The 13,982-nt window shown below is 44.7% G+C and overlaps 1 protein-coding gene across 2 annotated transcripts in view; it reads left to right on the top strand.

Moving 5' to 3' along the window:
* Pcsk6 (proprotein convertase subtilisin/kexin type 6) overlaps nt 1–13,982 on the top strand; it is a 190,090-nt gene that overhangs the window by 58,965 nt on the left and 117,143 nt on the right. For both annotated transcript variants that reach the window (XM_031386912.1, XM_031386913.1), the window contains exons 3-6: nt 3,955–4,059; nt 4,558–4,701; nt 5,889–5,965; nt 8,562–8,650. In XM_031386912.1, the coding sequence (XP_031242772.1) occupies nt 3,955–4,059; nt 4,558–4,701; nt 5,889–5,965; nt 8,562–8,650 (415 nt within the window). The remainder of the gene's footprint in view (nt 1–3,954; nt 4,060–4,557; nt 4,702–5,888; nt 5,966–8,561; nt 8,651–13,982) is intronic.

Raw genomic sequence — 13,982 nt, forward strand, 5'->3', positions numbered from 1 at the left:
ACCTCCACAAGTTCCAGAGTCTTCCATGTTCCTTCAAAATGACAACAGCATAATCAGGTTCCTTATAGCAGTAGTCTGGTACCCATGTCTCTATTAGTTACCTTTCTGTTACTGAGATAAAATACCACAGCTAATAGAGCTTATAGAAGGAGGACCTTTTAGGCTTACAGTTTGAGGGGGTTGAGAGTCTGAAATGGGGCAGGCATGGAAGCAAGAGGCAGACATGAGGGCTGGAATAGGAAGCTACAAGTAGGAAGCAAAGAGAACTAACTGAAAGTGGTAGAGCCCACCCTCCAAAGCAAACAAACACATCTGAACCCATGGGCATATTACGTTCAAACCACCACAAGGGACCATAGGTAATCCTACCGAGATTCTCAAGTTGCTTTTTCTAATACAGATAATTACATATATAGGGGAAATAGTCCCAAAGGCAAGTTGTCCACCCTTGACTCTCACCAGTTGCTTTCAAGCTCTACAGAAACGTCAGTTCCATGAGTGATTTGTTAGAGATCTCAGTGACACGGTCCTTTGCTGTAAATCACATGGCCATGTACATACATAATGACAGTCCATGAACATGCCTATGTGAAAGGATCCTTCTGCATTCATGGGTGGGATTCTGTCTGATAGGAGAGATGAAGCTTCCACCTCTTTCTTGGTTTCAAGATATGAACATATTTCTGGCCTTCTTAGAGTATCCAGGTGGTTGTTGGGCTCCAACCTGAGGGCATCCAAACAGAGCCTGGCCGAGGTGGAGCATTGGTGTATGTGTTAGTCTTGGTCAAGAACCAGATGTATTTACCCTTATCTCCCCCAGAAACTACTACTGGACCCATGAATTGCTCTTACACATCTCTGCTGAGTGAGCAGGTGACTGTGTGACTCCAGGATGTCCACTATGCAGAGAAATCGGGGTAGAAAATAGCTTATTCCGGACTGGAGATATAGCTCAGCAGTTAAGAGCACTGATTGTTCTTCCAGAGGTCCTAAGTTCAATTCCCAGCAACCACATGGTGGCTCACAACCATCTGTAACGGGGATCTGATGCCCTCTTCTGGTGTGTGTGAAGACAGTGACAGTATACTCACATACATAAAATAAATAAATCTTTTTAAAAAAGGAAAAAGAAAATAGTTTATTCTTTATGGTGGTCAAGAAGTGAGAAACCCCAGAGATGGATGAGGAGTTAGGCAGTACCCAAAGCCTGAGTAAAGGACTGGGTGGACAGCTAGCCATATTAGCCACTGTACCTAGGCTGGCCTTCTGAGTCCCTGTCACCAGAGTTGGACCCTAGACACTCCCACACTGGGCACATAACCCATGCTGTTTGGTATCATTGACCTGACACTGTCTTGGTCACGGACAGAAGCTTCTAATGAGCAGGCCTATGACTGGAGGGCAGGGAGAGCCACCATGCCCTTGGGAACTCCTAATTGTGCTATGAATCCAGTATTGTCACAGCTGCCCTTAGTACCATGTCAGCATGGGGCTCTTCCCCCGAACCCAGCAACAACAAGGAGCTGGGCTGCTCAACTCATCCAGCTGGCAACTCCATACTGGATACTTGCTTCCCTCACAACATACACCCAGGCTCCGGACAGCACAGCTACCTCCTCAGAGTATAAATGTAGCTCTGGGCTGTCAGCATGGCAGGAGAGATGGAATCACCCCGGGGAGTGCAGAGCCTGAGGAGTGCTCTGTGTTTAGCAGGTGTTTAGCAGGTGATTCTGAAGCATGCTGCCTTACAGCTTTCATACCGGGTAGAGCTCTCATGTACCGGTAACGTACGTGGGGAAGCTGTAAAATACCATCTGTGGGTGTTATGAGCAAAGCATCTCACTTTCTCATTTTATTTTCTGCAGGAGTCTCTTTCTATGGGGCATATAAATCGCCTCGGACTTGGGACTGAAGCTTTTTAATCCAAAAGGGATTTTGAGCTCTTTTCAGGGTTTCTTTGTTGTTGTTTTGAGACAGTGCCTTGCTATGTAGCTCTGGCTAACCTGGGATTTGCATCAAATGAACCTCCTAGGTTCTAGGTACTAGGATTGGGTGTATGTCCCCATATCCAGATTTCTTGCAAGGTTTCTAATAAACCTAGTGCCTAGATGATTTATAGACAGATCCTACCAGTGGTGGGACAGGTTGTGGTACTTCTTCCTGCATGTTTAGTTATCCTGTAAACCGGGGGGCTTTGACATCCGTGTCTACCCAAGCGACTACCAGTCAGGGTGCTGTGCTCCCTCCTTCAGGAAATGGAAAGGTTGATGCTTAGAGAAGGGGGAGGGGAATCTCTTACCTTTGACCCTAGGAGACCTCTCTCCCTGCTTTCTCTGGGACAGCCATTCTAACTTCCAGGACCAGCCTACGATCTTCAGCAACCTTTAAGTAACTATGGCTTCCCTTGTCCTTTCTTCTTTTCTCCCAAGTCTATGCTAGCTCCTATAGGCAGCCTGCCTTGTGTAGAGTGACCTGACTGTCTGCTTGGTAGGAGCCCCAGAATGGGATCCAGCCATCCTGCGAGCAGGGGCTCCATGCTTTCAAGAAGCACATTCTCATCTTTCCAGTCTTGTCCCTCAAGCACTGGCTTGAACCGTAGCTGCAAGCATTGTTGAGGGGCTAACCAGCCCAGCAAGGCCAGAGAAAACACTTGCACTGCCTTGGGTTCTTGAACAGGTTTCTGCAGTTGGAAAACTGTGCATAAGCAATGGATGTATGCTGTATGCTGGGCACTGGTGTGGGTGTTTTGTACACACTGTGCCCACAGTGGGCCCTGGAATTCATGGTGAGAAGCTCTCTCTATAGACAGACACACTGAGGCTCAGGAGGCACGGCGAGTTGTGGGGCCGAGTTTTATTCCAGGGTACTGGATCACGGGCCTTCTGTGCCATTTATTCCACCTTTCCAACTGTCGCTTGATCAAGAAGGCAAGTCATACTGTGTGAGGGAAATTTATAAAACCCCCAATTATACATTAGTTGTAATATCACTGTCCAAGAATCTCTGTGGTTAGTACTTGGCTCTTCCCCTTTCTCGATCGTTCTCTGTACGTTTTCTAGTTGCTGCCTCAAACTCTAATATGTGAATTGGGGTCATTTGCTTACTCATGTAGCGTCTCTGGTACCAGTTTGATGGAACAGATTCTTCGCTCTCTCGTTCATGCCTGTGTCCCCTTCTTTGGAACAGCAGCTGTTTGTCCTTTTTTTCTTTTTTCTTTTTTTTTTTTCAGCGTCACAGTCTATTGTTCTTAGTGGAATAACTTCAAAATCTGTCAGTGTGGTGTCATAATAAGCCAGTGGCTTTCAAATGTCGTCAAAGTGTCTCTTGGTGCATGCCATCCAGATCACCGACCGACACCCAGAATCTTGCAAAAGGAAACCCATAGCACCTACAAGAGGCTGACATTGGGAGGTCACTAAATGCTCTATCACTGATCTCTCATCTCCTATCTCTGTTATCAATCGCAGACATCTATGTTTAGTTTGTGTGTACCCACACAGGAATGTCACACACAGCACTTGTGTGGACTAAAGGATGACTATGGAGGATAACTCCAGACCTTTTTGTGAGTTCCTCGGGTTTGTGTGCTAAGGGCCTTTACCCACTAAGCAAACGCAGGCATGCATACACACACATGCGCTCGCACTGGTGTGCATGTGGAAGTCTGTCAGGGGATGGGTCTCCTTTTCTGTGTTGCTTCTGCTCTCCTTGTTGTTGCCACACTGTGTACTCCAGGCTAGCCTGCCCTCGAGCTTCTGGGCAAGTCACCTGTCTTGGTTTTCCCAGCTCACTGTGGGTGCTAGATTACAGATCTGAGCGAATGCATGGTTTTGGTTTGGGTTTTTAATGTGGGTTCCCAGGCTTAAACTCAGGTTGTCAGGCTCACATTGCAAATACTTTAGCTGTGGAAACATTGCACCTTTAAATAAATAATATCTACTTTCTTTCTGATAGGTAAAATGGCTCCAACAACAGGAAGTGAAGCGCAGGGTCAAGAGACAGGCACGAAGTGACTCTCTTTATTTCAATGATCCCATTTGGTCCAACATGTGGTACATGGTAAGTAAGGTGTTGGGGCCTCTGTCTCCTCTGTGCCTCCGAAGTGGGTTAATTTTCATTGTTGCTTCATAACTGTAATTTTGCTATATAATGTTATGAGCCATAATGTAAATATCTGATGTGTGACCCCTGTGGGCGCTGTGACCCACAGATTGAGAGCCACTGCACTACCTGAAGGCCTGCGTGAGACTGTGTGAGGATTCAGAGAGGGCACTGTATGAAGGAGGGAGCTTTGATGCTGGCTATAGAATGGACTGAGTGGTGAACGCTCTTGGATGGTGTCCCCAGGAGGGGACAGTGACATAGGGACTCACACTGTCAGATGCAGAGGAGACCAGGGAGCCCACTGTTATTCATTGCTTCCTAACACAATCGTCCCTGACTAGGTTGCCATGCTGTGCCCTGTTGGCATCTGGGTTGGTGTCTGGGTTGGTGTTCTGTGGCCGCTTATCTTCAGAGGTGTCTATCCTGGGCTTCATGTCCTGTGCTTGCTTGCAGCATTGTGCCGATAAGAACAGTCGCTGTCGATCAGAGATGAACGTCCAAGCGGCATGGAAGCGCGGCTACACAGGAAAGAATGTGGTCGTCACCATCCTCGATGACGGCATAGAAAGGAATCACCCAGACTTGGCCCCCAACTACGTAAGTGCGGCCTCAGAACTGACACACACAGTATTTAACTACACCAGTTATTAACTACATACAGACGCCTTTCCTCTTCCCCAAGCGCATTAAATAAGGGAAGGGCTGGGGATGCAAATGTCCTGCTATCCCTCCCTCACACCTGAGAGGGCTTTGCAGAGGAACACATCCCTGTGTTTGAGTCGCATGCTTCCAGGAATGTAGTAGCCTTGAGAATACAAACACAGGTCCACGCCACAGGTGGTCACCACATGCATATTAGCCTGGGTTAGAACACAGGTTAGCAGGGTTAAAGCACAGGTCCTGGACCCAGAGAACCATAGATGCTTTCCTGACTTGCCTGAAACTCCAGGCAAGCTGCCTAATTTCTCTGTTCCTTAGTGTTACCACCTATAAAATAGGGTTACTAAGAGGACTGCTTCTTAGAGGGTTGTTGTAAGGACTAGATGAGTTAATACACGTAAAGATGAGAACCCAATGTGCAGTAAATATAAGAAATGGACTAAATCCTCTAAGACAGCCGGGTGCCAAAAGTAGCTAAGTAAATCCAGGGAACCCACTGCTGAGGTCATTTTGTGGCCCGTAGGGATGAATTATGAAGACTGCATAACACTGGAAAACTTGGTAGTACATTTCCTAAGGAGGATGAAAATTTATATGAATACCATTACTATAAATATGTCAAGAGAGCCTTGTACATTAAAATATGAAGTTAAAGACGTTCTGATACAGGTGACAACTTGACTGTGAGGGCCTTATTGCTGGGTGGAATTAGCTGTCACAGAACACAAATACTGAGTGACTCCTCTTCTGAGATACACTGAAAGACAGAGAAAAGCATGGGCGCTGCTGGGGCTTGGGGAGGGGTGGAGCATTACTACTTCGTCAGTACAGACCTTTAGTTTTACACAATGAAAAAGTCCCAGTGATAAATGGTGGTGGTAATCACACAAAAAAATGTATGTGGATTTAACGACACTGAACCGTACATCTAAAAACAGTTGAGATGGTAAGGTTTTATGTCCTGTATATTTCACCACAATGAAAAGTATATAGGGTGGTAGTTACAGTCAGAGCAATCCTGGGTGTGATTTTCTTCATTTTCCAAGCGTGGCAGAGCGATGGTTTAAAGTAGCATTATCGAACACTGCGGCTCCAGTTCTCACTAACCAAGATTTAATTCCTAGGATTCCTATGCAAGCTACGATGTCAACGGAAATGATTATGACCCATCCCCGAGATATGACGCCAGCAACGAGAACAAGTATGTCCTTTTGTGGCTGCTGTACTGGCTTTGCTTCCGTTCTTTGCAAAGAGGGGCCCTGCAGAAGTTCTAGGCTCTGGGTGCTTCACCTGCCTGGGTGCTGTCTCAGGCATGTCTAGGTCTCAGAAGCCAGTCTACCATAGCTCTTGGGCACAGATGGCTTCCATGGAGTTAGTTTAGGATTGTCACCTCTGCTGGACAGCCAGGTGTGGGACAGTCAAAAGAATCACCTTTGTCTTGGACTCTCTGTGACTGTGTTCACACATCAGTCTGGTCTGTCTGAACACAGCTTTTGACCTTATGACTGAGGTAGAAAGGGGTGAATGATGCTGGACAAATAAAGGGTTCAAATCCCTCCTCTCCCACCTACTGGCTATGGTAGTTTATGCACTTTAGAGAAACCTTGCTGACACAATCCTTCTGTCAGGGAGGCTGCTCCACACAGATGATGTTCCCAGCTCAAGGGCCATTGGGATAGGTAAGTGAGGTGACAGGTGGGGATCACCTACACTGTAAGTCTCCACCTCAGGTAGCCTGAAGAGGTCAAGTGAGCTATGCAAGCTAAACGGCAGTCCTGGGGTTGTTTCTGCATTTCCTTCATGGTGCCTGCTTGTCCTTTCCCTGTCAGCATGCCCAACTCCCTGAACTCTTATCATTCTTCTAGAAATATTTAGAGGAAAGTAACAAGAGCTCTTTCTTCCTCCCTGTGTCGGCACAGCACCAGCCTGTGTATGTCCTCCCAAGCTGCCTCTGTTTGTTAGTCAACTTTCTGTCTCTATAAGGAAATGCCTGGCTTAGAAAAGGTGAAGGTGGCCGGGCGGTGGTGGCACACACCTTTAATCCCAGCACTTGGGAGGCAGAGGCAGGCGGATTTCTGAGTTCGAGGCCAGCCTGGTCTACAGAGTGAGTCCCAGGACAGCCAGGGCTACACAGAGAAACCCTGTCTTGAAAAACCAAAAAAGAAAAGGTGAAGGTACACGCAGTGGCATGCACCCCTGGTCCTAGGTACTGAAGGGGAAGGCAGGAGGTGCTTCTGAACCTAGGAGTTCGAGGCCAGCCTGGACAATATAGCCGGATGCGTCTCTGAAACAGGGGGAGAGGAAGGGAGACAGCAGAAGAGGAAGGGGGGGAGAGGGAAGTGGGAGAGTGTAAGAAAGACAAAAACAAACAAAACAGAAAAACAGATGGAGAGAGAGTCACTTTGCCCTAGTCCGTGATCAATTGGCCTATCGCCCCAGTCACTGTGGGAGCATGCAGCAGACATAACGCTGCGTCAGGTAAGCCAGAAAGTCAGAAGAGCAGCAGGAAGTATCTGAGTGCCACAGCCCCACTCAGTCATGTGTTCAGTGACTTAAGGCTCCATCTGCTAAAGATACCGCTCCTCAAAGTAGTGCCACCACAGGCCTAAGCTTTTAACACACGAGACTGGGGGCAGGGTGTCCAGTGTCCAGACTCTAGCAGTATGCGAGTATGAGGTGGGTTCCACACAGTGCCATGCAGGGCTGCTTGGTGCTGTGTGCCACATGCCAGATGCTGGACTCCCAGGCTCCCGGACTGCTTCCTGCCTCACGTCCCAAGGTGCCCTTCTGTCTGGCAGTGGGGAGGCCTGGGGCACAGGGCCTGCTTCCTGGTCACACATCAAGGGGTTGAGAAGCATGATCTATATTCCATGCAGTGACCCTTGAAGGGCAGAACCAAATCCCATTGTGTGACCCGAGAGCAGGCCCGGCCTTGGGGCTGCGAGACTTACAGAGGATGACAGATGATTCCTTTCCAAAGAGTCTAGCATCCAGGCCCTGGACCATTTTTAAAGTTTGCTACAAATTTGAATAGATGATTCCAAGTCCCCCCGTGGTCTCTCCTCGCAGATGTACTATGTAGACTAGCCCATGTTTTGGCATCCATTAGAGGGAATGACCCAGGGTGGCACACCAGAAGATAGGCTTGTTCCTGGGGAAAGCCATTTGTTTCTCTGTTCATTTCCTCATTGCCCCCAGCCTCTGCTGAGCATTTTAAAAAGCATCCTTTCCTAACTCCTGGTAAACAGCTGTGGAAATGACAGAGGTCTGTTCAGGCTGGCAAGCTTGTCAGGACACAGGGAAGCAAGGCAAAAGTGCAGGTTTTCTTTGTATCGTATTGGTGAAGCAGACATTGACACCACCACACCTGTATATACATCTTTAGTCACAGGAGGCCCAGAACTGAGGCATGTCTGTGACCAGCAGTGACAAGTGCCAAGATGCCCAGGGCCACAGACACTGGCAGCAGGTGCTGCAACTCTGACTGGGGATCTATTGGAGGCATCCTAGAAGGGACATCCCAGGAACCAATGTTTGCTATCTCCAGAAGGCAGAGAAAGCGGAGCAAAGTCGGGACATCCCAGGAACCAATGTTTGCTATCTCCAGAAGGCAGAGAAAGCGGAGCAAAGTCTTATTGAATATATATGCTGAAAAAGGGGGAAGGGGCTTTGCTAGCATCTCAGGTATAGGGAGGGATAGCTGACCCTGGCTGCAGAAATAATGAGCGGTACACAGGATTCATTAATAATTTCTGGACTGGGAACTCACTTTTTTGTTTCTGTTTGCTCTGCTTCAGACACGGCACTCGGTGTGCGGGAGAAGTCGCTGCTTCAGCCAACAACTCCTACTGCATCGTGGGCATAGCATATAATGCAAAGATAGGAGGTAAGGTGAGACACAGAGCCGGGAGCAGAGGGGCCAAGGGCCAGGTAGAGAATACCCTTCCTGAGGGGTTCAGCAGCTTCATGTCTGTTGACCAGGGGATAGACCTGATCTGAAGCGGCAAGGCCAGCTGTGTCACAGGCAGCCAGCCTCATAGGAGGGCCTTGAGGTAGGACTCACTTGAGTGAGCAGATAGACCCCACTGTTTTGGTTGTTTAAGCCTCGCTCTTCCAGATCGCTGATCTGGCAGCTTCTGATATAAACTAGAGATGCAGATTTCTTGCTTCACCCCAGACCCACCAACCAGATCTGCAGATTCCCAGGGAGTTCGTCTGGAAAGGGTCATTTGCCAGCACGGGCCTCTGAGACTCTCGCCTCCTAGATTCTCAGGGGTCAGGCAGGGGGGTGAGGTCAGTGGAAGCAATGCTTACAAAGACCCACCCAGAGATGCTGCACAAGTCCAGCTTGCTGTCTTTGGATGGCTCTCCTCTATCCTCATGGCCAAACGGTGGCTCTGAGCTTCCCAGAGTCTGGAGAGCAAGCACCTCCGGAGTAGGGCCAGGAGCAAGAGTGTTTTAAAAATTAATTCTTCGAACCTCTTCAAGCACGTACTGCATGTATAACTCTGGGCAGCCACTGATGGGGAGAAGAAGATGCCAGACATAATTAGGAGCCTCCAGGAGCTCGGCATGCCTTTGGGGTGAATAGTACTGCATAGAAGTCAGTATGGGACCAGGTACTGAAATGAGACAGGCAGACGGAGCTTGGAAGGTTAGATGCAAGAGGCATGGCTGGAGCCTGACATGGAGGCTTGGCTGCAAACAGGGCATTCCAAGGAAGCAATGTGGAGCTGGGAGGACCTATGCTATAGGAACAAGACAAGGAGGGGGCGGAATACAGGAAGATATATGTGAGATTGTGTTGTCCATGAGCCAAGGACCACATGGCTGCCAGAGCCTCCAAAGCTGCCATGCATACTTCCAGCTCTACATATATGGGCACCTCTTCCTCCTGCCCCTCTCCTGATACCTGACACTGGGCACGGTAATTTTGGAGCACCCCAGACATAGGGCATCCACCCCCCCTCTGAGTTTTCATGCATAAGGCAGGGAATTTCTCTGTAGTGCCTCTGGACTAGACCTTTTCATGTCTGTCCCCCCCCCCCCCCCCCCGTCATTGCTCAGGAGAGTAAAATGTATATCTTAACCTGCCTCAGTCATAAATAAATCATGTGTAAAGTATGAATCGAAACGGGTGATTTCAGTTCACACCCTCGTGTTTTGTGCTGTAGGCACGTGTATTTGTTATGTGTGCACTGCTGTTACTCCATCCCCTCTTAGTTTTTATTTTGACACACATCTGGCTATGTAGCCCAGGCTGACCTTGAACTCACAGCAATCCACCCCCTGAGTACTGAGATCGCAGGTCTGTGTAACCGGACTCGACTATTTTTCTTACTCTTGTTTTAAATACGCAAGTCAGCTCATAGAAAGATATACCTGCCTCATAGAAAGATATATGGAATATTTCCTTGAGCTTTGTGATTTCTCTTTTTCAATCTGAAGAATTTATTTTTTGATATAGCCTAAACTGGCCTGGAGCTCTGTAGGTAACCCAGGCTGGCTTCAAACTCATGGCCAGTATCCTAGCTCAGCCTTCCAAAACTAAAGTCAATGTACCCAGAGAATTTCTCTTTTAATTTTTTTTTTTTAAGTTCAGGTATTCTGGTAAGAAATTCTCTTAAAATTTATTTGAAAATGTCTTTTAAAAAACTAATTAATTAATTTATTATGGGGTTGTATGCTCATGCATACGGAGGTCAGAGGAAAACTCGGGGGGAGATCGAATTCCTGGCTCTGAATGTATCTTTGTTGTTATTTTGGAAAGAGGTTATGCTGAGCAAGATCTAGCCTGACACTTTGAATCTTTTAAAGATGCCGGTCTCCTGTCTCCTGTCTCCTGCCCATGGCTCTCTCTGAGGGTGAGCCAGGTGCTATCCTGACTGCTGCCCCTGAGCTTGTGTGGTCTCTTCTGTGGAAGTTTGATGATGCTTTTTAAAACTATTATATTTTTGTAACTATCATGGTCTTTTGTGTCATTTTCTTTCTATTCCAGACTGGAGTTGCTGATTCTCAAAGATTTCATGCTAGCTCTTTCTTTTAGACCAGTGGTTCTCAACCTTCCTAATGCCGCGATCCTTTAATGCAGTTCCTCATGTTGTGGTCATCCCCAAACCATAAAATTATCCAGTTGCTACTTCATAACTGTAATTTTGCTACTGTTATTACTCATAATGTAAATATCTGCTATGCAGGACCTGTGAAAGGGTCATTTGATCCCAAAGGGGTTGTGACCCACAGGTTGAGAACTGCGCGCGCGCGCGCGCGCGCACACACACACACACACACACACACACACACATGCACACGAGAGAGAGAGAGAGAGAGAGAGAGAGAGAGAGAGAGAGAGAGAGAATTTAAAGAAAAAAAGTCAGTGTTGAAGTGTTTTTCCCTGGTAACCACCCAGCTGCTCCACACACCTCATAGCTCACCGAGGCGCTTTCATATATTAAAATCTGCTTTTCCATTTGCTTTTAGGTAGACAGTTAGTGCTATGCCTTCTTTTTACCGCAGTCAGTCTATTCTTAATCCCATGCAACAAAGTGTTGGTTATTGTATTTTTCTGCCTTAAGTTTTCAGTTTGCTTTATCTTATTTGTAACCATCTCTAAATCTCCCCTGAGGCTCCCGTAACTTCACTGTGTAAGTATCTTTTAAACTCCCCCGGCATAGTCGGAGTTACTACAGAGTCTTTTGTACAAAGTTCAGTAGCCCAGTCATTTTTATGTCTCTAATGACTAATTCTGCTCTTTACAGTGGCTCACATATTCTTCTATTTTGCATGTCTAGTTATTTTTATTGCATCATTATATAGTAAAATTTATTATATAATAAAAATAATCTATATTGTAGAATTTGGAGCCTGTTGATTTTTTTTCTGGATACTATAAAATGTTGCTATAGCAATAATATACATTTGAATTTTGAAAGACTTATTCATCATTCCACAGACTTCTTTGCCAGGAATGTAGCTCTTGCTCTTGTAACATAACTTTTGGTATTTCAGTAGAAACCTACAGTCCTAGTGTGCAGAGTGCCTAAGACATCTGCTTGGCTTGTTCAGGCTTGTGCCTGTTGTCTTTCTCCTAGATTTCTTTTTTTTTTTTAAGAACATTGCCTAGCCACATGTTCAGGAATCTGTCAGAGGAGTGAGTGAACATTGTGCCTTGCCCTGGGTCCTTTCTGAGATTCCTTCTCTCAGTTTCTCAAAATCTGTGTCCTGGAACAATTGCCTTCAACGGAGAGCTCTGTCTCAGAAATCCATCTAAACTTGGACACCCAAGATATTTCTTTCCTTTAAACCACTAAATCTCTATCTATCTCTGCCCTCTTCTGGTTGCTTTCTGATACCCTGAGAAATGTACATGCTTACCAGAGTCTGTGATTGTTATCTGTGAAGAGGTGGCCTGCTATGAGCTCCTCTACCCTTAATGAAACTAAAACTTAGACCTTAGTCATACGTATGTGTGTGTATATATATACATATATATGTATATATATATACATATATGTGTGTGTCTGTATATATATACACACATATATACACATATATGTACAAATAGTATGTATACATATAGTATATACACATATAGTATATATGTATGTATATGCATATATATGATATATAAACATATATGTATATGTATGCATAATATTTTTTTAAACTAATGGAGTTCACATTTGTTAGCCTTTGCCACAGGACAACCATCTTAAACTAAGGTTTCTCTCTCTTTTTTTATTGATTTAAGTTTTATTGCATTATGATGAGAGAAGATATGGAATTTCAGTTTATCTGAATTTGTTAACATTTAAAAATAGATTTTAAGTAAATAGAATTACATCACATTCTTCTTTCCCTTTTGTATTCCAACTCCTCCCAGAGACCCCCCTTCAATACCTACCATACCTTTCTTTTTTATTTTATAATATTCTTTAAAATTTATAAAATATTATAATAATAAAAATGAGTTATAAAAGTTGTTTGATATAAAACAACAATCAATTGAACAGACTTATGTAGATGATTGTCTACAACAATCTGAAAATATATACATTTTTCTCAATATAAATTTTAAATAGCTCCAAACATATGAACCATGATATTTTAAAATAATGTATCACTATTTTTTTTTTTAAGAAGTGAACATAAGTAGATAAAGTCTTTTTGTTTGTTTGTTTTGTTTTGAGTAGAGCTTAAAATCTTGGTTCTTAATGTGGTACAAACCCAAAATAAGAACAGTTTTTAGATATTGGAGTTGATTATAATAAGGCTATACTTTAATGACCCTCATATCATCAAAGGATTTTACCTCCATCGTTGCTAAGAGTTGACAGTTCTGTTGTGCCAAGGAATGAAATGTAGGCACGATTTTTGGATACAGACTTCCTGCTATGATCAAAGCTATTTGACTTGAGTGATTGTCTTTATTCTCAGCCCACAGAGAACATTTAAGAAATGGTATGTGTATTAAGATGGTCTATCCATTCACCAACTGTTTCAATGAACAATGGTTCTGCTTGGAGGGTGGCACAGACATTAGGTGAGGGTAAGAATCTGGTTCATTGGCTGTGGTGATTTTGAAAAGCATTCATCTCAGAAAAAGAGTAGCTTATGAAGTCTTCTTCAAAATAATTATAAATATCAAGCAAAGCATTCAGTCTCACTCTTTGTTGTTCTTTTACAAGCCACCTCTCAAATTGTCTATCTTTCTTTTGGCTATATAAATACTTTTGAAGTATGTAAGCTGTTCTGAAAACCATAGTATAGTGTAAAAACATCAAATAAATAATCCTACTAATAGAGAGGCTGAGATAGGAGAAGCATGGCTTCAAGACCATTATGTGGTACACAGCAAGACACTGTCACATACAAACAAGCAGAAAATATATATGGATTGTACAATATTGGACCTATTTCTCCAAATACCAAATTAGAGAGACCATTGGATGACAGTCAACAAATTTCTAATTCTTCGTATTTTTGGATCAATTAGGATATGTTAGTATCCTAATTGGATATGTTCAATCAATTAGGATATGCTAATAATATTACTTTTCATATTAAGATATTAAGAAAAAGTAATTGTTACTTCCTGTTATTTTTGTTGTTAGAGGTGGAATTAGGTTTGTGTGGGTTTGTTGAAAGATTACTTTCTTGCTTCTTCTAGGGTGTCCCTCCTTGTGTTGGTGTTTTCCATCTATTGTCCTTTGTAGGGC

This window comes from Mastomys coucha, unplaced genomic scaffold (assembly GCF_008632895.1).
Source record: "Mastomys coucha isolate ucsf_1 unplaced genomic scaffold, UCSF_Mcou_1 pScaffold21, whole genome shotgun sequence".
Lineage (NCBI taxonomy): Eukaryota > Metazoa > Chordata > Mammalia > Rodentia > Muridae > Mastomys > Mastomys coucha.